General features: G+C 42.3%; 1 protein-coding gene across 1 annotated transcript in view; it reads right to left on the bottom strand.

Annotated features, from left to right (window-relative positions):
- Nucleotides 1–4,280: 4,280 nt before the first annotated feature.
- Nucleotides 4,281–21,349, bottom strand: part of ELP3 (elongator acetyltransferase complex subunit 3) — a 100,082-nt gene continuing 83,013 nt past the window's right edge. The window contains exon 15 of the mRNA XM_036241229.1: nt 4,281–5,624. Within this exon, the coding sequence (XP_036097122.1) occupies nt 5,545–5,624 (80 nt within the window). The 3' untranslated portion in view covers nt 4,281–5,544. The remainder of the gene's footprint in view (nt 5,625–21,349) is intronic.

Here is a 21,349-nt window from a genome sequence, read left to right as displayed (position 1 = left end):
ATCCAAATGCTAGCCCGAACCCTATTTTTTTTAGAAATTCTAGAGCCACCGTTGCCCATCGGTATGAGAATCCTTGAAGCTTTGCTGGGAGTTTGAGAATGTCAATTTGTTGCCTTTCTACTCAGCTCTTCCTCTCCAGCGGAGGCCTTGGTTGATTTACTTACCTGTTTTGAAATCGGTTTCTCACCAGTGAAGTGCACACTGTGATCCCTGCCTCAGAGGACAGCTGTGAGTTCAATGCTAGGCCCACCTGCTCAACAGACATTGTTTCCTTTCCGTCCTCTTTCTCCAGTTTCCTTCCTTCCCTTCCCTTCAGGCAGATGTAAATGATCCTTTGCTGCTGCCCCAACACCCCAAACACGCAGCGTCCAAGACCCTGTTTCTTGCAAAGCTGGACAGAAGCCAGCTTCAAATCCACGCTGGCCACCAGGCCCCCTCTTCCCGGAGGGGTCCAGGGGCCGAGCCCTTCCCCACATGCCCTGCTTGGGACAATAGCTACTGTCACCTTTCTCGGCCGTATCTGCTAACCTTCCAGACGAGACCAGCCCCGTGGCAAGAGGAAAACCTCTGCAGGCTTCAGCTGGCAAGGGAATGTCTTGAGTAACTTCTATCGGGAGAAAATACAAGGCACGGTCACCTCTAACCTCAATAAAAGGGTGTTCATGCTCCAGTACCTTTCAATGAACCATCGGCTTGACATTTTGTTTGATGAGACTTGTTCACGGTCAAATGTGCTGCTGCCTTCTTAATGGAAAAGGCCAAGCCGCCAGACAGGTTTTCTCCGTCCCCACTCCTGGAGGGTGAGTTATGAATGAAGGACTGGAAGACCTGGGCGTAGGACTAAAGGGAGGGACAACAAGGAAGCCTGCCTGGCTTGTAGATAAAAATTAAAGCAAATCTTAGGCCCTGGCAGGTTTGGCACAGTGGTTAGAGTGTCAGCCTGCAGACCAAAGGGTCACGGTTTGATTCCAGTCAAGGGCATATATCTGGGTTGCAGGTTCGATCCCTGGCTCCATTCAGAATTGTGCGGGAGGCAACCAATCAATGTGTCTCTCTCACATTGATGTCTCTCTCTCTCTTTCTCCCCCCCACTCCATTCCTTTCATTAAAAAAAAAAAAATCTTAGTATTGGTCAATAGTGTGTGCAGCCCTCATGATTAATATGATTCTAGCTGTTGTGACAGTGAGAATATAAAGGAATATAAGTTATGAAAGACCTGCTTAAATTGTGGCATCTGCACAGGGAATATTAGGTAGTCATTAAAAAGGATGGCCCTGGCCGGTTTGGCTCAGCGGTTAGAGCATCGGCCTGCGGACTGGAGAGTCCTGGGTTCGGTTCCCGCTAAGGGCATGTACCTCGGTTGCAGTTTGTCCTCGGCCCCGGTTGGGGTCGTGTGGGTGGCAGCCACTCAATGTGTCTCTCTCACATTGATGTTTCTCTTTCTCTCTTCCTCCCTCTCTCCTTCCTGCTCTACCTGAAGATAAATGCAAAAGTGTCCTCGGGTGAGGATTTAAAAAAAAAGGATGGAGAGCTGTGTGCATTGACAGGAAAGTTCCCATTATGTTCTGTCAAGTAAAGGTTACAAAGCAACATGCACAGCGTAACTGTTACACATAAAACTGACCGGTGGATGGAAGGATGTTCGCTGCAGTGCTTACTTAGCACGGTTGGCTGCGATAGTGGGATTTCAGGTTATCTTTTGCTTTTCTATTTAATTTAAATAATAAGCACATATAATTTTTTTAAAAGCTATTTTCATTTAAATAAAAAGAGCAGAGTCTGTTTGTTTTGCATTTTCTCTTGAAAACATACATGTGCACTACCTACTGTGAAAATGGAGATAGGACTTTCCTAACAGGTTGGCTGCTGCAAGGATGAAATAGTATCAAAGCACAGAGTTGCTGCTCACTACCTATTGGGGTCCTGTTCATACAGAAGCTGATTGGAACCGTTTTTCCCCCTAAGGAAGGAAATGTGAGGTGGAGTGGAGTGAGAACGTCTGTGTCCCTGGCTCAGGTTTGACTCCTAAATCCAGTTAGTAGCTGAGATCAGGGTTGCCGGGCTGGGCTGCTCCAGAGGCACGTTGCGCATTATAGTGTGTGCGATCCACAGACATTTGCGAGCTGGTACTGACCGGAACCGGGCAGTGTGGTGGCCGATTGCGGGCCTGTGTCATTCGTTAATCGGTGGAGGCTAGCGCTCAGTCAGGGCTGCAGTGAGGATTCCCTGGGCAAAGAACGCGAGGGTTCTGACGCAGGGTCCAGCACTCAGTGGGACTCGGCAGGTGGCAGCTTCTCCCCTGGAGGAGGAGTTCTCCAGGAGGCCAGAAGGGTACTGCAGGCTGTGAAGAGACAGAGGTCGGAGGTAACACTGCACATTTGGCTGCAGAAAAGCAGCTGGTGTGCTACTTTTACAAGCACGTGTAAGACTGTTAATATCAGTTTCTTTAAGAAGCCTCTCAACTTAGTTTTGGGAACTTCCTTCACAGAGTGAAGCACAAACATGGTGCTGGCATACACAGCTCTACCACACAGAAACGAGCCCCCCTCAGGGCTCCCCAAGTGGGCGCACAGCGGCGATCGGCAGTCCATGCCGACCCTGGACAGCTTGCTGGGAAGCCCCCAGAATTACAGGGAGAGTTACAAATGCTTTTTGCTGTTGCAGAGTCTCAGCTAGTCTCTTGTCCTTCAAAGTATGGATGTCAGCTTGTAACCCTGGACTTCTGGGAATGAAACAGAAAGGTCAGCTAGAGGACGGAAGAAAAGACCTCAGAGCACCAGAAACTATTCTTGACACTGGTTTCTAGCAAAAAATCAGATTCTAAGTGACTTCATTAAAATGGGCTAAGTACTGCACCTGTTCGATGTTAGTAACAGCTGATACTTCTAGTGCTTTCCGTTCTCCGAGCCATAGTACACGAGCTCCTTCAGGCCACAAGCACTGCACGGGGGAGGTGCTCACCGCTTCCAGTTCACAGGCAGGACGCTTGCCAAGGGCCGGGGAGCGGACTGGCCCAAGGGCACACACATGTCAGAAGCTACTTCCACTGTTTGTACAGAATGTCATGGTTCATGCACTGTCTCTCAAATGTGACATCTGATCCTTGCACTTGAGAGATGGGCATGCATTTCACGTGATAAATGGGGAGTGGTAGCTCAAGGTGAGGGGACTTGCCCACAAAGGTTAATGGAGGAGCCCAGGTTTTCAGAACCTAAACTCAGGGGTCTGAGAGTTCTTTACGAACACTTTTTTTTTTTCCCCAACTAGAAGATAATCTTAAAAAATATTCTTGGGAAATGAAAAGTTTCCATTTGAAAGCTATTTGTAGAGAACAGGCTTTGGTTTTGAAGTTGTACATTTCAGTATTCTTTTGGGTCAGCGGGAATTTTTTCTTTGAAAACGGGTTCATTCCCACATTTGAGAAACAGCTTTATCCTTTGACTGGGTATAATTTTAAAATCTCATTTTCCACTCAAATAGATTTCAGCCTGTTTCTGACATGGCTTGTTTTTGTTTTACTTCTCCAGGTGATATCACAAGAAGTCAAACTAAGCAGAGCTACTTGGGTTTGAAGTGGTTGCTCAGTTGTTCAAGACATGTCAGAAACACAGGCTTCAGCTTTAAAGGGTTCACACAGAGGCCACAGGGTCATGCCTAATGAACCTTTCTTAGGAGATGGCTTGTTCTACTGAGGGGCACATGTCTCTCGGAGGGCCAGGCCGGCCACGGAAGTACCAGGAAGTTGGGCAGGCACCAGGGCAGCTCAGGTTGCCAGTGACAGGCTGCAGGGACTGTGCCCATGGAGCTCAGACGGTCTGCATCTTTGCACACGGCCAAGGGACTCATCCAGGGAAGGCTGAGGACGAGCTGGGTGGGTGCTCTCCTGAGCCGAGATGGAATTCCAGACGAAAACATGACTGTTATCTGTTAGAAATGGGCAAGTTCCTAGGCAACTTTGTTTTAAAATGTTGGTTTAAATTGTCATTTTAAAATGAACCTCACCTGTGGGTGCCTTTTTGCAATTTTACAAAGGACTGGCCTGCACCTTACACACTTTGATACATTTAGGTACATAGGACAGATGAGAAGCCGGGGGCCCGGAGTCCCCTGTGCAATAAGGCAAGGTCGCGCTGCAGGTCGGGGCACGCCTGGGCCAGCATGTGTGCTTTCTAACTCCAGTTATGTGTGCAAACAGCCACTACAAATATGCTTTATGAGTTTAACAGTTTTATTTTTAAAGGAAAAACAAGCATAATTGAGAAGTAGCTAAATTCCCTAGACTACACTCATGGAAAGTCTTTGAGTTCCACAGAGAGCCCACGAGCAAGGCAATGCCATTTGCCTCGTGGCAGTTTAATGAAATGGCAGACAGCACCCAGGAGGAAGTGAAGTGTCACAGGCTGGAAACTCAATCTTGCAAGTTCATGGCAAATGTCACTGCATTCACAGGGCGAAGAAACCCTACATGATTCTGCTCTGTTTGTTGAAGGTTTTATTTTTTGTACCTTTTAGAAGACTCAATTCCATTTAATAAACCGTTGTAAAATGCCACAGAAGCCGAGGGCCACAGGGTTAAGCCACGCTCTTGAGAACTGACCCTCTCCAGGCTGAGTCTCCTTAGATTACCTGGAACTTACAAGATAAAGCTTTGAAAATCCAATCCAATCTTTTCCCTGTTTTTAGATTTGGACCTGTTTTGCACAATTTTTTTTTTTTTTTGCTTCCATATGAGTTGAATCCTTATCTTTCTCCATTTAAGACAAACCAAAATGCAGGAAACAGCTCGGGGGAGGAACCCTCGACTGACAGCCGCACCACCCAAGACACAGCACGCCTGACTCCACCTGCTCAAGACACACAAAGGGGACATTTCTCGGGCTAAGTGCTGCCCACTGTTCTGTAGTTGTCAAGAGTGCAGGAAGTACAGACAAAAAATGTGAAACGAAGGATGTTTGTATTGAGCCATCGTAGGTGGTAGACTTGCAAATGAAAAAGGCTGGTTTCAAGCCTGCAACATAAAGCCCTCTCTCCATCACTGCAAACATCACAGAAACCAGAATGATTTCATCAAAACAGAAGCTCATTTTCTTGTGCTGGAATGCTTATGTAGTTCAAGTCCAGAGTTCGAAATTTGTCAGTTTTCATATGTTCAACCTGACCTTTTGTCCCTATACCACATCAATAAATTGCTTCTAACTGGACTCCTCAAATAGCAACACCTAGTTTTAGTTCATGAATCACGGTATCCAGATGTGTTGATTAATTTGCTTGTTGGTGTGCTGGCCTCATTCAGAATTTAGAAACTGGATACAGGACCGAGTGACTCCTTGGGAACACGCAGGAGAGGGGGCACAGGAGCGCGGAGGCCCGATCCCGCCCTGAAAGCAGTTTCCAGTCTCTGCAGCTGCAGGATGAGGGTGAAGCTTCTTGCCAAGGGGACTGGGTAGGTCTATTTGCTTTGCCCAGCCTCTCTGTTGAATATTCAAGACACCTGAAATCTCCATTTCCTGATAGAAACGCTGCCTCCAGGTGGACTGATGTGGTTACTGTTTTAGCGTCTTCACCATGTATGGGCCTTGTAATCTGTAGCCAATCTTTCTGTAATAATTCCTGGTGCCAACCCCTGTGAAGAAGCAAAACTACAAAAGTAAGAAAAGAATCTCTACCGTACACAACTACAGCATCCCTCTCCCACCCTCTTCACAGGGCACACTACATTCCAGGTGGAATCCCATTTTAATAAGTTTGGACCACTTCTCTTATTCTGAATTCAAGATGCATTAAAATATAGGAGCTGTGTTTCAGGGCCTGCGCATGTGCACACCTGCCGGCAGCACTGTGCTTCCAGGAAGTCGGAGACAAGAGCTGCGGGAAAACGGGGTCTCCGCACAGCCGCCAGAGCAAAGGTAGGCTGCGCTGTACTCGGGGCCATGGTCACTCCTCACCAGCGACAATGTCAGCAAAATATCACCAGTCACGTTAAATTAATGCTACTTAATGTTATTAGTTTTATAGTTTTGTTTGTATTAATTAGATTTATTTTGATACATGATCAGTATAAACACCTGGCGTTTATCCCAGCTTTATATTTGCGTACATTTAAGGAACATTAGCTGATGTAAGTCAATCCAAAATACAGACATCGCATATGAGAAGCTGAGCTCACACGGGGATGAAGCATGGCGTACACAGGAGTGGTTAAGGGAATGGGCTTTTGCTCAGTTAGACAAGCCCCGGCCTGTCATTTCACAGGTCTGTGGCTTGGGTCAATTATTTAATTTCCCTGAACCTCCATTTTATCAGCTGTAACAATGTACTTATATTTTAAGGATGCTGAGTATTAAATGATATAGTCCATGAAATGTGATTAGACCAGAGTCTAGAAAAGGCCAATTCCTCAGAAACATTGGCTGTTGTTATTTTAAAGCTTTTCATGTTCTGGCGTCTGACTGTATTTCCAGCTTCATCTTTTGCTACTACTCTCCCCTTCACCACTATGCTCCAGGCTCGGTGAATTCTTCTAAATTCCTGTGTGTGTCTGGGTCTTTCTCTAGCAAATTAACTGAACCTGGAGGGTGTTGTGGGAACCTACGACTTACAGCCCACTGGTCAGAAGCACAGCTAACAAACTGGAGGCGTGTCTGGAACCTGAAGTGGGAGCAGTCTTGTGGGACTGAGCCCTTAATCTGTGGGATCTGACAGTTTCCCGGGAGATAGTGTTGGAATCGAGTTAAATTACAGGAAACCCAGCTGGTGTTGCAGAATTACCTGATATGTGGAAACCCACCCAAACATCATGCGTGAGTAGTATGGTAGTATTCAGAGTACACTGTGTGATGTAAATGCAAACCACAGAGTTTTCCTTAGAGTGCTTTGCCCCCCATGATTGCTAGTTGGCCTCTGAACACAGGATGAGCTCTCCTTCTCTTGTTCATTACTTTGTATGGCTAGTGATCAGTATTGTGCACGAAATCAAATAACCATTAGCTCTTTCAAATCTAGCCTAGTCCTTTAGCCTGAACATTTGCTCTTTAGAAATAGGATTTCATACCCCCTTTAAAAATTTTCAAGTACTAAATGAAACTGATGCGATAGAGGTCACAGAACCATATCCTGTAGTAACAGATTACTGGAGAAAATCCCCTTGGATCCAAGGATTGCTGATACTCATCTTGCATATCACCTTGTGTTTGCATTCTAATCATTACTTCTGTTCAACATTGTGGCTTGGGATAGAGCAAGGGGAACATAAAAACATGAAGAATAATGGGTCAGGTAACAGCTCAGAGCATTGAATACAGGAAGACATCTTAAAACCCTCAGAGGGGTACAGACACTTCGTTTGCTGCACTAGCTCCTAAAGTTCTATATCCATAGCATATCCTATGACCCACCAATTATATTCCCAAATGAAAAGAGGAATTTTTACATCCATGTTATTCATAATATCCAAAACAGGAAATAACCCAAATATGAACAGAAAAACTGTGGTATGTTCAAGAATGGAATACTATACAGCAATGAAAAAAAAGCTTCAGCTATCTGCACAGATTTCATACCTTATTTTGCATGAAAGAAAGCAGATATAAAAGATTCTATCAACACAAAGTTCTGACATAGGCAAAACTAATTTTATGGTGATAGAAATTAGAATACTGGTTACATGTTGAAGATATGGACTGAGAGGGAACAAGAGAGTTCTCAAAATCTATCTTGATTTGAATTAGTTACATGGGAGCATACACATGAAAAAATTAAGTGGTACACTTAAAATATACTTTATTGCATATGTTATATCTCAACTGAAAAAAACCACACATCCATTTAATAGATGATTCAACGTGTTTTGAGAGCTCAACTGCCCAACAAATTCAGTGAAATAAGGTAGAAAGAGTAGAAAGAGCAGGAAGAGAGGCAGGTGGTGAAGAAACTACTGTCAGAATGAAGACATTCAATGCAGTGCTTCCTGTTTCTAGAATCCTACCTGCTAGAAACTCTTTTCCCACCTCCCTTTCTTCCACTTTAAAATCCTCACTCAAACTGGACTAGACTCTGTGGCATGACAGCACTCAGTAGAAACACAGGCACTTCAATATTAGAATCTGACTTTTCCTCATCTTCAGTTGCATGTAGAGACTATCAGCATGAGCAGGTGAATCTAAGGATTTTGATCAAAGGAGAGATATGACTGACTTATATTTGAAAGAGATCATCAGTTTGATTGCTGTTTTGAGAACAGGATGAAAGCTCCAGGAGGTAAGGGGTTTTTATCTGTTCTATTCACTGCAAAATTGCTGGTTCCCACAGCAATGCCTGGTACATACTTAACTCAAATATTTTTTCAATGAATGAATACGTGATCAAGGGCAGAAACAGGGAGACCAGTTAAGAAGCTACTGGGTAATTAGGAAGATGTGGAGGCGGTGAAAAGTAGGTGGAGTCTGGAAACACTTTTAAGGCAGAGTCAAAAGAATATGCTGATGTATATATGGTGTAACATAAAGAGGGGGCCAAGATGACGGATGCTTTTGGCCCGAGTAAAGGAAGGGTTTGGAGAAAAAAGGACTTGTCATTGACTGAGGCTGGAAAGACAGTGAAGAAGGGATATAGGGGGACATCAGGAGTTCGGTTTTGGCCATCCTGTTGACGAAATGGCTACAGTGGTTATTCAAATGGAGGTGTTGAATAACGTGATTTTGGAAGTCTTTCTTGGTCTTAAGACCAAGTCTTTCTTGAGATATGGGTCCGGCCGGTGTGGCTCAGGTCGACCCATGCACCAAGAGGTCACCAGTTCAATTCCTGGTCAGGACACATGCCCGACCCCCAGTGGCAGCCAGTAGATGTTCTCGCTCATCAATGTTTTTCTCTCTCTCTAAAATTAATGAAGAAAAAAAAAAAGAGACATGGGAAAAGACGCTCTCTTTTCATGGGTGTTGTTTTGGAAAGGAATGTCTTGTGAGGGGAGCTGGCTAAGGATGAAGCAGGTGTGTGAAGGGTGGCAGAGGAGGCAGATGAAGACAACCTGGGTCACTTTTTGATACTGCTGAAACCACGAATTTACCCAACCCTGAAGCTACTCTACCTACAAAGCTGTTATGAAATAATGCGTTTTCCATTTGTTTTAAGCCATTTTTTATACTGTGGTAAAATAGATAAAATTTACCATTTTAATGTGTACAGTAGAGCAGTATTAAGTACATTTACAGTGTTGTGCAACCCTTACCACAATCTATTTCCAGAACTCTTCGTCCTGTAACACTGAAACTCCATACCCCAATCCGTCCTCCCCCTATATCGGACAACCACCATTCTACTTCCTGTCTCTATGAATTTGGTTACTCTAGGAACCTTTTGTAAGTGGAATTATATAGTATTTTTCTTTCTGTGACTAGTTTATTGCACTTGGCATATCTCCAATGTTCCTCCATGTTGAATTTAAGCCATTTTGAGTTGACTTTTTGTTACTTACTAGAAATATTACAACTGTTTCGTAAGCTTGAGGATAGCAAGTGATCAACACTGGTCAAGTCATCATTTAAAATAAAAATTCAGAGGGGTAATTCAGACTCTGCTACTCTCCTACTTAAAATGGCTAAGGGCAAGTCCCTGATATACAGTCTTTCATGCCCAGTCTGGTTTACTCCTTCAGTTTTAGTTCCTGCCACAAATGACCCACTGCTTATAGCACAGGATGACCAAACCAGGCATAATCTCCCTAGCCCACCTCGCTGGCTTTGCTGCCCTCCACAGTGCACTCCCATTCATCAGCTAGGACACCACTCCCACCAGGAAAGCTCTGCAGACTTCTATCCACAACCCCCTCTTTCTATGCTAACTGTTCTATTGTTTTGTTAATCACGCTGTGGTTTATTTTACTTGTGTGTCTGCCTCCCCTCCTAGAATGTAAGTTCTCTGAAGTCCATAATGTCTCTCGTTAGGGCTTAGTACACTGTCTGGCATGTAATCAACAAGCAATAGATGCCCGCAGGTTTATTGCACCGGCATACCACATTTTATTGTGCTCTGCCTTACTGTGCTTCCCTCTACTGAACGTCAGAGACACTGCGTTTTCATCAACGTTGAGGCAAACGTTGCTCCACGAGCAAAAAGATTAACACCATTAAAATGTCCACACTACCCAAAGCAATCTGTAGATTCAGTGCAATCTCTGTGAAAATACTAATGGACTTTTTCACAGAACTAGAACAAATAATCCTAAAATTTATATGGGACCACAGAAGACCCCGAATAGTCAAAGTAATCTTGAGAAAGAACAAAGCTGGAGGTATCATACGACCTGATGTCAAACTATAAGACCTCAGTAAACAAAACAGCATGGTATTGGCATAAAAACAGGCACACAGATCAGTGGAACAGAAGAGAGAGCCCAGAAATAAACCCAAGGCTATGTGGTCACTTACTTTATGACAAAGGAGGCAAGAATATATACAAGGGGTAAAGATAATATCTTCAGTAAATGGTGTTAAGAAATTTGGAGACACACATGCGCAAGAATGAAACTGGAGCACTTTAAGGAGTTAAATCTAAGACCTGAAATCATACCAGTAATAAACAATTTGACATCATTCTTAGTAATATTTTTTTTTGGCTACGTCTCTCTTGGACAAAGGAAACAAAAATGGGATTATATCAAACTAAAGAACTTTTGCAAAGGAAAGCATCAACAAATTGAAAAGACAACCTACTCAATGGGAGAAGATATTCACCAATGATACATATGATAAGGGGTTAATAATCAAAATATTTAAGGAATTCATACAATTTAACACCCCCACCCCCAAATAATCTGACTAAAAATGAACAGAGAACCTCGACAGACATTTCTCCTGAGAGAAAAGATGCTCAACATCACTAATCATCAGGGAAATGCAAATTATAACCACAATGAGGTATCACCCGATACCTGTCAGAATGACTACCATCAATAGATCAACAAATAAGTGTGAAGAGAATGTGGAGGAAAGGGATCTTGTGCACTGTTGGTGGAACCTTAAAATGGTGAAGCTACTATGGAAAGTGCCCCCCAAATTAAAAACAGAACTACCATATGGCCCAGCAATTCCATTTCTGGGTATTTATCTAAAGAAATCCAAAATACTGATTCGAAAAGATATGTTCCCCAATGTTCGCTGCAGCATCATTTACAATAGCCAAGATATGGAAGCAACCTAAGTGCCCACCGACAGAGAATGGATAAAGAAGATGTGGTACATATGTACAATGGACTATTACTCAGCTATAAAAAAGAATTAAATCTTGCCATTTGTGACAATATGGACAAATGACAGATATCATAATTTCACTTTTATGTGAAATCTAAACAAAATAAATGAACAAACAAAACAGAAACAAGTTCATAGATATAGAGAACAAATTGATAGTTGCCAGATGAAAGGGGCTTTGGGTAAAAAAGGTGACGGGATTAAAAAGTATAAATTGCCAGTAATACTGTATGGTGTCAGGTAGTTACTACACTTATTGGGGTGATCACTTTGTAAGTCATATAAATTTCTAATTACTGTTGTACACTCAAAACTAATATAATATTGTATGTCAATTGTAATTAAAATAAAATAAAAATACTGTACAGTTGACCCTTGAACAATGCAGGTTTGAATTGTGCAAGTCAAACCTAACTGTTTAAGGGTCAACTGCAGTGCAGATGTGGAGGGCTGACTTGGTTGTGTGTGGATTTTTGACTGCAGCTGGTCAGTGCCCCTAATACCCACTTCCCAAAACAATCCACAACCTACACCTATCTACCATAAACAGCAGCAACAGTGAGCGAAGCTGTTCCCCACGTCTTACACAGGACTAGACGGCTGTGGGATAACCAGAGGTCAGTGACTGAGAGTGCCCCAATTTCCTAAGCTCACCAGTTAAAAGAACATCTTTATTGGGGTATAACTAAGCATTCTCAGTAATGATTCCAACCGAGCGTCTCGGTGCCCTGGGCTCTCTACTTCTGCCTTCACACGGGAGGGGGCCCAGAAACTGTCACCTACTTGAGGTGAGGCACTCAGGCTTTTTGAAGGAAAGGCTTTTATCCTTGTTCTTATCTTCTCAATAACATGCCTTCGCACTGTGATGGGAAGTTTATTTCTGGACCCTCTGGGAAGCTCTAAGTATTTTGGGGAAAGAAGTCTGATCTCTAGCCAGTCTGGACACCAACCTCTTTTTACATAAGAATTCCCCATTTGTACTTCTTTGTGCCTCTTGCTTCTTGATAAAAAGATTCCCCCCATTTCTACAATCTGCAGAAGAGGCAGGAACAAGTATTAATATTGTTAGCCAGCTTCGGAGGGAATAGACCATCACCTGGGCTGGAGGGAGACCACATTCCCTCTCTTCTCCATGCTTACGGGCCCCTAGACAGCCCCGTCACAGTAACTTTCCTTTTGTTAGCCAGCCAAGAAAAAGCAATCACATTTCACAGCTGACGTCAGCCGCCCGCCGGGCTGACGTGGGCAGGCTGTCTCAGCCTCAGCGTAGCGCTGCTCCTGCCCTTGAGGAGACGCAGCCAGCTGTATGAGTAACTAAGTTCTCCACTTGATGGCCTGGGTGGTTCTGCTAATCCCTGGGCAGGGAACGAGCAGGAGTCAAACCTCTGCTCCTTGCGCACCCTGAGGATCATCCAGAGTCCACAGTGCTCGAGCACGGAGGCCGGGAGGAGTGGGGCGTCCCCCCCGGGGCTTTGTTTTAGCCTCCAAGTTACCTAACCCACTCCCGTAATTCACCTGTTTCACGGGAGCCTTTTTTCTCTTCTTGGAGACAGAATAAATATTTTTATCTTCACCACATTACCAGCTGTGATGATGATAATATTAGATAAAGTGAAAAAGAATACCTTGAAATGTGCTTACAGTGATATTCTGAGATTTGGTTTTAGTGTCTTTACCTTCCTAGCCTCCACTTCTGCCTCAGGACATACATCTCTTTTTGGGAGAAGAAAATAAACTTTTACTTTGTATGTATAAACTTAGATATTAAAAATAAAATTATTAAAATGATAGGTGATGTTTCAGCTGCAGGTACCTTAGACGGACTGCAGCCCCTGGGCAGTGTTAGATTATAGGATACTGTCCACTCTGGATGGGAGCAGAGAGCTGGTTGGCACCTGGTGGGAAATCTCCTTTCCATTTCCGAGGCTGGCTGCCAAGAGCTGCTGGCCTCCCAGTGACCCTGTTCTGGACCAATTCAAGCCCCTAGCTGTGAAAGACATACCTCTGCTCTTTGATCTTGCTCCCTCTTTTGAAGATGCATTACCACCTAAATACTGAGAAAGAAAGGCAACCACATAAAATGTACATGCCAACTGTCTCTTAAGAAGATTAATCAGAGCCCTGGCCGGTTTGGCTCAGCAGTTAGAGTGTCGGCCTGCGGTCCAGAGAGACCCGGGTTCGGGTCCCACTAAGGGCGCGTACCTCGGTTGCAGTTTGTCCCTGGCCCTGGTTGGGTTGTGCGGGTGGCAGCCACTCGATGTGTCCCTTTCACGTCTATGTTTCTCTCTCTCTCCCTCCCACTATATCTGAACAAAAAATGGAAAAATGTCCTCAGGTGAGGATAAAAAAAAAGATTAATCAGAGATGAAAATGAAACACACCTAGCTCTTTATGTCAATTCTACTCTGATGAGAAAGCAAAAGGAGAAGCAGGCAAAGGAGCAGACTGGTCGATGTGGGAACCCGAACTGGCCGCAGACAGCACTGCTTCTCCCCGTTGCTGCAAGGCCTTCCTTTCTGGGGGCAAACCCAACACCGAGAGGAGGCCGAGAACACGGAAAATAAACACATTTTTCTTTTGAAAGAGAACATAAGTCAGGAGCAGGAAATGAGCCTAAAATCAAACTTGTGTGTGATTCTGAGTAACTTCATTTAAAAACAAATGGAGCAACAACTTTACAGTTGTTTATACTGGAGTATAAAGCTACAGGAGGAAGACACTTTTTGAGTAAACAGGTGCCAGGCATATTGCATGCTCGATGCTCGACATGTACCAGCTTAATTTAAAACCTAACAAGACTGCAATTATTATCCTGAGGAACCTGAGTTTCAGAAAGGGTCATTCATAACTTGGGTTTATACAGCCGGGAAGTAGAACTGTAATTCAGACCTAGCTTCCTTGATACCATGGCTCACAGAGTACTTCTAATGAGCTATGGCACCTCTGCTGTGGTAAGGCCGGGCTCTGTGGCCCCCACTCTGGCCTTAAACATCGAGTCTGCTCTGGTAACAGCACATCCCTTTCTTTTATAGAACAGAAGGACATCTGACTTGTCTTGATCACTTTTTCTCCTGCACATGTATCCAGTTTTTCAGGGACCTTTGATGGATAAATCACTAAATGAAACAAACATGATGATCTTATTTCCATTTCATTAACAGGGTTCAGTAAGAAATAGAAGAATAAGGCACACAGAGGGTCTATAACATAGGCAATAAAAAACTTTGTAAACACATAGGGTTTACAAATGTGAGAACATTACCAGTAACAACTTGATAACTGCAGCCATACCTTTAAAAAGAAGATAAATACAATATAGGGTTTGGGGGGGGGGGGGAGGCAATAAAGATGGAATAATGATGGGAACTAGATCTTAGAAAGAGCCAACAAATCAGGAGTATTTAAGCTTACAGAAGAGAAGGTGCTGAAAGTAAATAAATACAAACTCAGAACTCAGTACTCAGTGAAAACTTCAAGAATGAAGCAAAATAAGGACATTTTATGCAATCAATACTGAAATAATTTGCTGCCAGCAGATTATTACTAAAATAAATTATTTAGGCACAAATAAAACAATGTTTGCAAACTGCCCACATACCCATCGATAAAACAAATTATTCATGATCACTTAATATCCATATCACAGAATCCTATATATCAATGAAAATGAATAAACTACCTTAGAGATGCTGCAAGGATTGAAGAGCAAAGAAAGTGGTAAATGTACTAGTAAATCTAAATGACTGTATCTAACAATAGTAATGTCTGTGGACTTTTGAAAATATACCACATACACAGAAACTTCAGAAAAGAGGATATCTAAATGGTCAAGAAACATATGAAAAGGTAGTCAACTTCATGAGTCATCAGGGAGTGTAAATTAAAACTACAAAGAACTACCACTACATACTCATACTGAACAACTGAAAATCTTATCCATTCCTGGTGGGACGGGAGTGAAAACTGATAGCACTTCAGAAACTACTTCGCAGACTGCTAGAGTTGAATGTACCCCCTACAGTCCAGCAATGCCACTCCTAGGTATATATATATTCCAATGGAAATGTGTGCTTATGGGTCTGAAGATATACATGCAAGAATATTCATAAGCCTAAACTGGAAACTACCTGAATATGCAGCAAGAGTAAAGCAGATCAATTGTTTGAGATATTTGTGTAATAGAATCCTACATATAGTGAAAATAAAGGAGCATAGCCACACACAATGTGACTCAATCTAACAATGTTGCACAAAAGTAGCCAGAAAAACAACAAAATAAACTAAAAATGATCCCAACAAAACTATATAGTCAATAAATTCATAATTAGGTAGTGAAATATACATAAAAAAATGAAAGGAAATACCAAAATGTTAGGCTCCTGGGGGGAGGTGGGGTGGGGGATAGGAAGGATGGGACTGGGGATCAACACAAGGGGTACTTCTTGGGTGTTTGACATTGTTTATTAACATCTGACAAACTTTGCTATCTATTTGTTAGACTTTACTGTCAACTTTTAAAAATAAAAAGGAAGATCGAACATGGTGGTGGGCAGAACTGCAGCGAGGGTGAGTGTGAGTGAAAGAGCAAGTGCAAGAGAGAGTATGAGAGGTGAGTGTGGATGAGCAACTGCAGCAGTGCAGAAACCTAGGGCAGCCGGTTCCAGTGCTGTGGGTGGGGGAGCAGCTGGCTGCCGCTGTGCATTGTCAGGGTGCTTCTCCCTGCTCAGGGCTGGAAGGCCTGCCATTTTGGAAGATCCTGTGCATCTTCTCTGGGAGGAGGCAACAGGGAGTGGCTAGGGCCCAGTGACCCATGGCCACCAGTGTGCCCTGCACCATTAGACCAGTGGCCCTGTGCCAACATGGGTCAGTGCACAGCAGCTGTGCTGTCAAGGCACCTGCTCCCAGAAGTAGCAGCGAGGCTTGGGAACCAAGCAACACCCCCAGCTCAGGAGCTGAGTATCATCCCTAACAGAAGCAACAGTTGGCTAGGGAGTGAAGCCACACCCCCAGCAGCAGATTGGGAGCTGAGACCCATTGCCGCAGGAGCAGCAGTGGGTTGGGAGTGGAGCCCTGCTCCCAGTGGCAGCAGAGGCTCAGGAGCTGAGACCCATCTCCAGTCACAGCAGCAATGTGGATCAGAAACCAAGCCCTGCCAGGCAGCAGTGGTGCCTGGGGACCCATGTACCCCAGCAGCGCCTACGATGACAGATGAAAACGAGCAGCCAGCCAGCCGTCAATCCTTCCAGACCCGCAGCAAACAAGAGGCACCAGCCTCAGAGTCACACACCAGAACAGACTGGGAGGCACAGCAGTCTTATCACACACCAACCTGCCTACAAGTCCCAACAGGGCTTACCTGGCCCTGACCTACGGGACTGCTAAAATGGTGAAACAAAGAAACATCCCCTGAATGAAAGAAAAGGAGGAATTGCCAGGAAAGGAAATGAAATGGAGGCAAAGAGTTTGTAAGATAAAGAATTCAAAGCAATGGTTTGAAGGGTCCTCAAACAACTTATAACTACAAGCAACTTAATGAGAATTACACCAGCATAAAATAAAGAGAAGCTATGAATAAAAATCAGGTGGAAGCGAAGAATGACAAAATGATAGAAATAATACCTTGGAAGAATTCAATAGTGGATTAGAAGCTGAAGACTGAATCAGTGAGTTAGAAGACAAAGTAGAAAAAAGCACCCAATTAGAGCAGCAAATGGAAAAAAAAATTAAAAAGCAGGAGGAGAATTTAAGGGAGCTTTCGGACATCACTAGACATAACATTTGCATCACAGGGATATCAGGAGGAGAAAAATCAGAGAAAGGAATAGAGAACCTGTTTGCATAAATGATGACATAAGACTTCCGTAACCCGATGAAAAAAAAAGTCACAAAAGTCCAGCAAACACAGAGTACCAATAAAGATGAACCCCAAAAGACCCACATCTAGACATATCATAATTAAAATGGCAAACGTTAGAGATAAAGACTCTTAAAGGCAGCAAGAGAGTCAGAAATTTACCTACAAGAGAGCTCAACTGATTTCCCAATAGAAACACTGCAGGCCAGAAGGGAGTGGCATGAAATATACAACATAATGAAATGCAACGGTTCGAATCCAAGACTACTTTATCCAGCAAAGTTATCATTCAAAATTGAAGGTGAAATTAAGAGCTTGGAAGACAAAAAAAAAAGACTGAAGGAATGTATTACCACAAAGCCAGTACTGCAAGAAATGCTAAAGGGACTGTTGTAAGAAGAAGAATAAACAGAGACAGAGAGGAACACAGGCATAAAGAATAAAAATGACAACAAGTAAGTACCTATCAATAATAGCCTTAAATGTAACTGGCTTAAATGTTCCAATAAAAAGACACAGGATAGCTGATTAGATAAGAAAACAAAACATGACCCCTATATATGCTGTCTACAAGAGACCCACCCTAGAACAAAAGACTCATGCAGGATGAAAGTGAAGTGATGGGGGAAAAAAAAAAAAAAAGGTGGTGTAGCAATACTCATATCTGATAAGACTTTAAATTGAAAGCCATAACAAGAGATAAAGAAGGTCACTACATAATATTAAAAGGATTGATCCAACAAGAGGATATAACCCTAGTAAACTTACACACACCAAATATAGGAGCACCAAAATATATTTAAAAACTTCTGGAGGACTTCAAGGGAGAGACTGACAGCAATACAATCATGGTAGGAGAATTTAACAGCCCACTGACATCACTGGATAGATCTGGACACAAAATTACCAAGAGGAGAGAGACCCTAAATGACATACTCGATCAGCTGGATTTAATTGTTATTTACAGAACATTTCACCCCAAAGCTGCAGAATATTCTTCTCAAGTGCACATGGGGCATTCTCAAATTAAGTCTCTACAAGTTCAAGAAGACTGAAATCATATCAAGCATCTTCTCGGATTACAATGGCATAAAACTAGAAATCAATTACAATAAAAACCCTCCAAACATTCAAACACATGGAGGCTAAATACCATGTTATTAAACAATGAATGGGTTACCAATGAGATGAAGGAAGAAATAAAAACTTCCTGGAAGCTAATGAAAATGAACACACAACTACACAAAATCTATGGGACACAACAAAAGCAGTCCCGAGAGGGAAGTTCGTAACAATACAGGCCTACCTCAATAAACGAGAAAACTTTCTAATAAACTATCTAATCCTACAACTTAAAGATTTAGAAAGAGAACAAAAAGAAAAACCCAGAGTTAGGAGAAGGAAGGAAATAATAAAGGCAAGAGTGGAAATAGCCCTGGCCAGTTTGGCTCAGCGGTTGAGCGGAGGCCTGCGGACCAGAGTGTTCCGGGTTTGGTTCTCACTAGGGGCACGTACCACAAAAAAAAAAAAAAGTTGAAATAAATGACATTAAAACTAAAAAACAAACAAACAACATCAACAGAAAAACCCCACAAAAGATCAACAAAACCAAGAGCTGGTTCTTTGAAAAGATAAACAAGATTGATCTACCTTTAGCCAGATTCGCCAAGTAACAAGAGGACCCAAATTAATAAAACCAGAAGCAGCCCGGCCGTTGTGGCTAAATGGTTGAACATTGACCAGTGTACCAAAAGGTCACTGGTTCAATTCCCAGTCAGGGCATATGCCCAGGTTGTGGGCCCGATTCCCAGTGGGGAGCATGCAGGAGTAAGCCAATTGATGTTCTCTCTCATCGATGTTTCTCTCTCTCTCTCTCCCTCTTCCTTCCTCTAAAAGTCAATGAAGGAAAAATAAAACCAGAAGCAAAAGAGATGCCACAGAAATACAAAGGTTTGCAAGAAAATACTATGAATAATTATATGCCAAACAAATTCAACAACCTAGGCAAAATGGACAAATTCCTAGAATCAGACAGTCTTCTAAAACTCAACTGGGAAAAGTCAGAAAACCTGAACAGACAAATAAGAAAATAGAAGCAGTAATCAATAAACTCCCAGCAAACAAAAGCCCTGGTCTGAACAGCTTTGCATGGGAGTTTTACCAAACATTCAAAGAAGAACTAATTCCTATTCTCCTCAAACTATTCCAAAAGTTCAAGAGGAAGAAAGACTCACAAACCCTTTTTATGAGGCTAGCATAACCCTAATCCCAAAACCAGATAAAGACACTACAAAGAAAAAAATTACAGGTCAGTATCCCTGATGAATACAGATGCCAAAATCCTCAACAAAAACTTAGCAACTACGATCTAGCAATATATTTAAAAAATTATACACCACAACTAAGCGTGTTTTATCCCAGGGATGCAAGGCTGATACCATATTCGCAACAATAAATGTAATACACCACATAAAGAAAATGAAAGATAAAAACCATATAATCATATCAATAGATGCTGAAAAAGCATTTGACAAAATCCAGCACCCATTTCTGATAAAAACTCTCAGCAAAGTGGGACTACAAGGTTCATATCTCAACATAATAAAGGCCATGTATAACAAACCCACAGCCAACATCATAGTCAATGGACAAAAACTGAAAGCATTTCCCTTAAGAACAGGAACAAAACAGATGTCCACTTTCATACCTGTATTCAACATAGCACTGGAAGTTTTAGCCACAGTGATCAGACAAGAAGAAACAATAAAAGGCATCCAAATTGGAAAGGAGTATGTGAAACTGCCATTATTCACATATGATATGATAGTATATTTAGAAAACCCTAAGGACACCACCAAAAACCTGTTAGATTTAATAAATAAATTTGGCAAAGTAGCAGGATACAAATTCAACATACAGAAATTGTTGGTATTTTTACACATCAACAATAAACATACAGAAAGAGAAACAAAAAATTCCCATTTACCATTGCAACAAAAAAATTAAGATGAACTTAACCAAGGAGGTAAAAGACCTGTTCTTAGAAAACTACAGGGCACTGAAAACAGAAATAGAGGAAAATATAAAAATGTGGAAGCATATACCATATTCATGGACTGGAAAAATCAACATCATTAAAATGTCCATACTAGCCCCTGCCGGTTTGGCTTAGTGGGTAGAGCATTGGCCTGCAGACCAGAGAGTCCTGGGTTCGGTTCCTGCTAAGGACACGTACTTTGATTGCAGTTTGTCCCGGGCCCCAGTTAGGGTTATGTGGGTAGCAACCAGTTGATGTGTCTCTCTCACATCAATGTCTCTCTCTCTCTCTCCCCTCCGCCCCCTCCCTTTCTCCCTCCTGCTCTATCTGAAGATAAATGCAAAAATGTCCTCTGGTGAGGATATAAGTAAATAAATAAATAGATAAATAAATAAATAAATGTCCATACTACCCAAAACAATCTATAGATTCAATGCAACTCCTATTAACATACTAACAGCATACTTCACAGATCTAGAACAAATAATCTAAAAGTTTATATGGAACCAAAACAAGCCCCAAATAGCCATGGCAATCTTGAAAAAGAAGAACAAAGTTGGAAGGAATCACAATTCTGAACTTCAGGTTATACTACAAAGCCATTGTAATCAAAATACCCTGGTACTGGCACAAAACTAAGCATAAAGATGAATGGAACAGAACAGAAAACCCAGAAATCATCCCAAGACATTATGCTCAATTAATATTTGACAAAGGAGGCAAGAACATACAGTGAGGTAAAGATTGTCTCTTCAATAAACGGTGCTAGGAAAATTGGACAGCTACATGCACAAAAAATTATACTAGACCACCAACTTACACCACACACAAAAATCAAAGACTCAAATATCACTTGTGAAACCATAAAAATTATAGAAGAAAATGTAAGCAGAAATATCACAGATATCATATGTAGTAGAATTTTCACCAACAAATATATAGAATACTCATACAACTCAACAAAAGGAAGACAAAGAATCCAATTGTCTTTCTATGACTGGTTTATTTCACTTATTTCAGGCAGAGGACCTGAATAGACACCTCGCTAAACAGGACATACAAATGGCCAAGAGGCATATGAAAAAATGTTCAACACCTCTAATCATTAGAGAGATGCAAATTAAAACAACTATGAGGTATCACATCACACTTGCCAGAATTACTGCCATCAGCAAAACCTCAAACAAGTGCTGGCAAGGATTTGGAGAAAAGGG

Source organism: Molossus molossus, unplaced genomic scaffold (genome assembly GCF_014108415.1).
Source record: "Molossus molossus isolate mMolMol1 unplaced genomic scaffold, mMolMol1.p scaffold_m16_p_4, whole genome shotgun sequence".
Lineage (NCBI taxonomy): Eukaryota > Metazoa > Chordata > Mammalia > Chiroptera > Molossidae > Molossus > Molossus molossus.
This window is presented reverse-complemented; position numbering and strand designations above follow the sequence as displayed.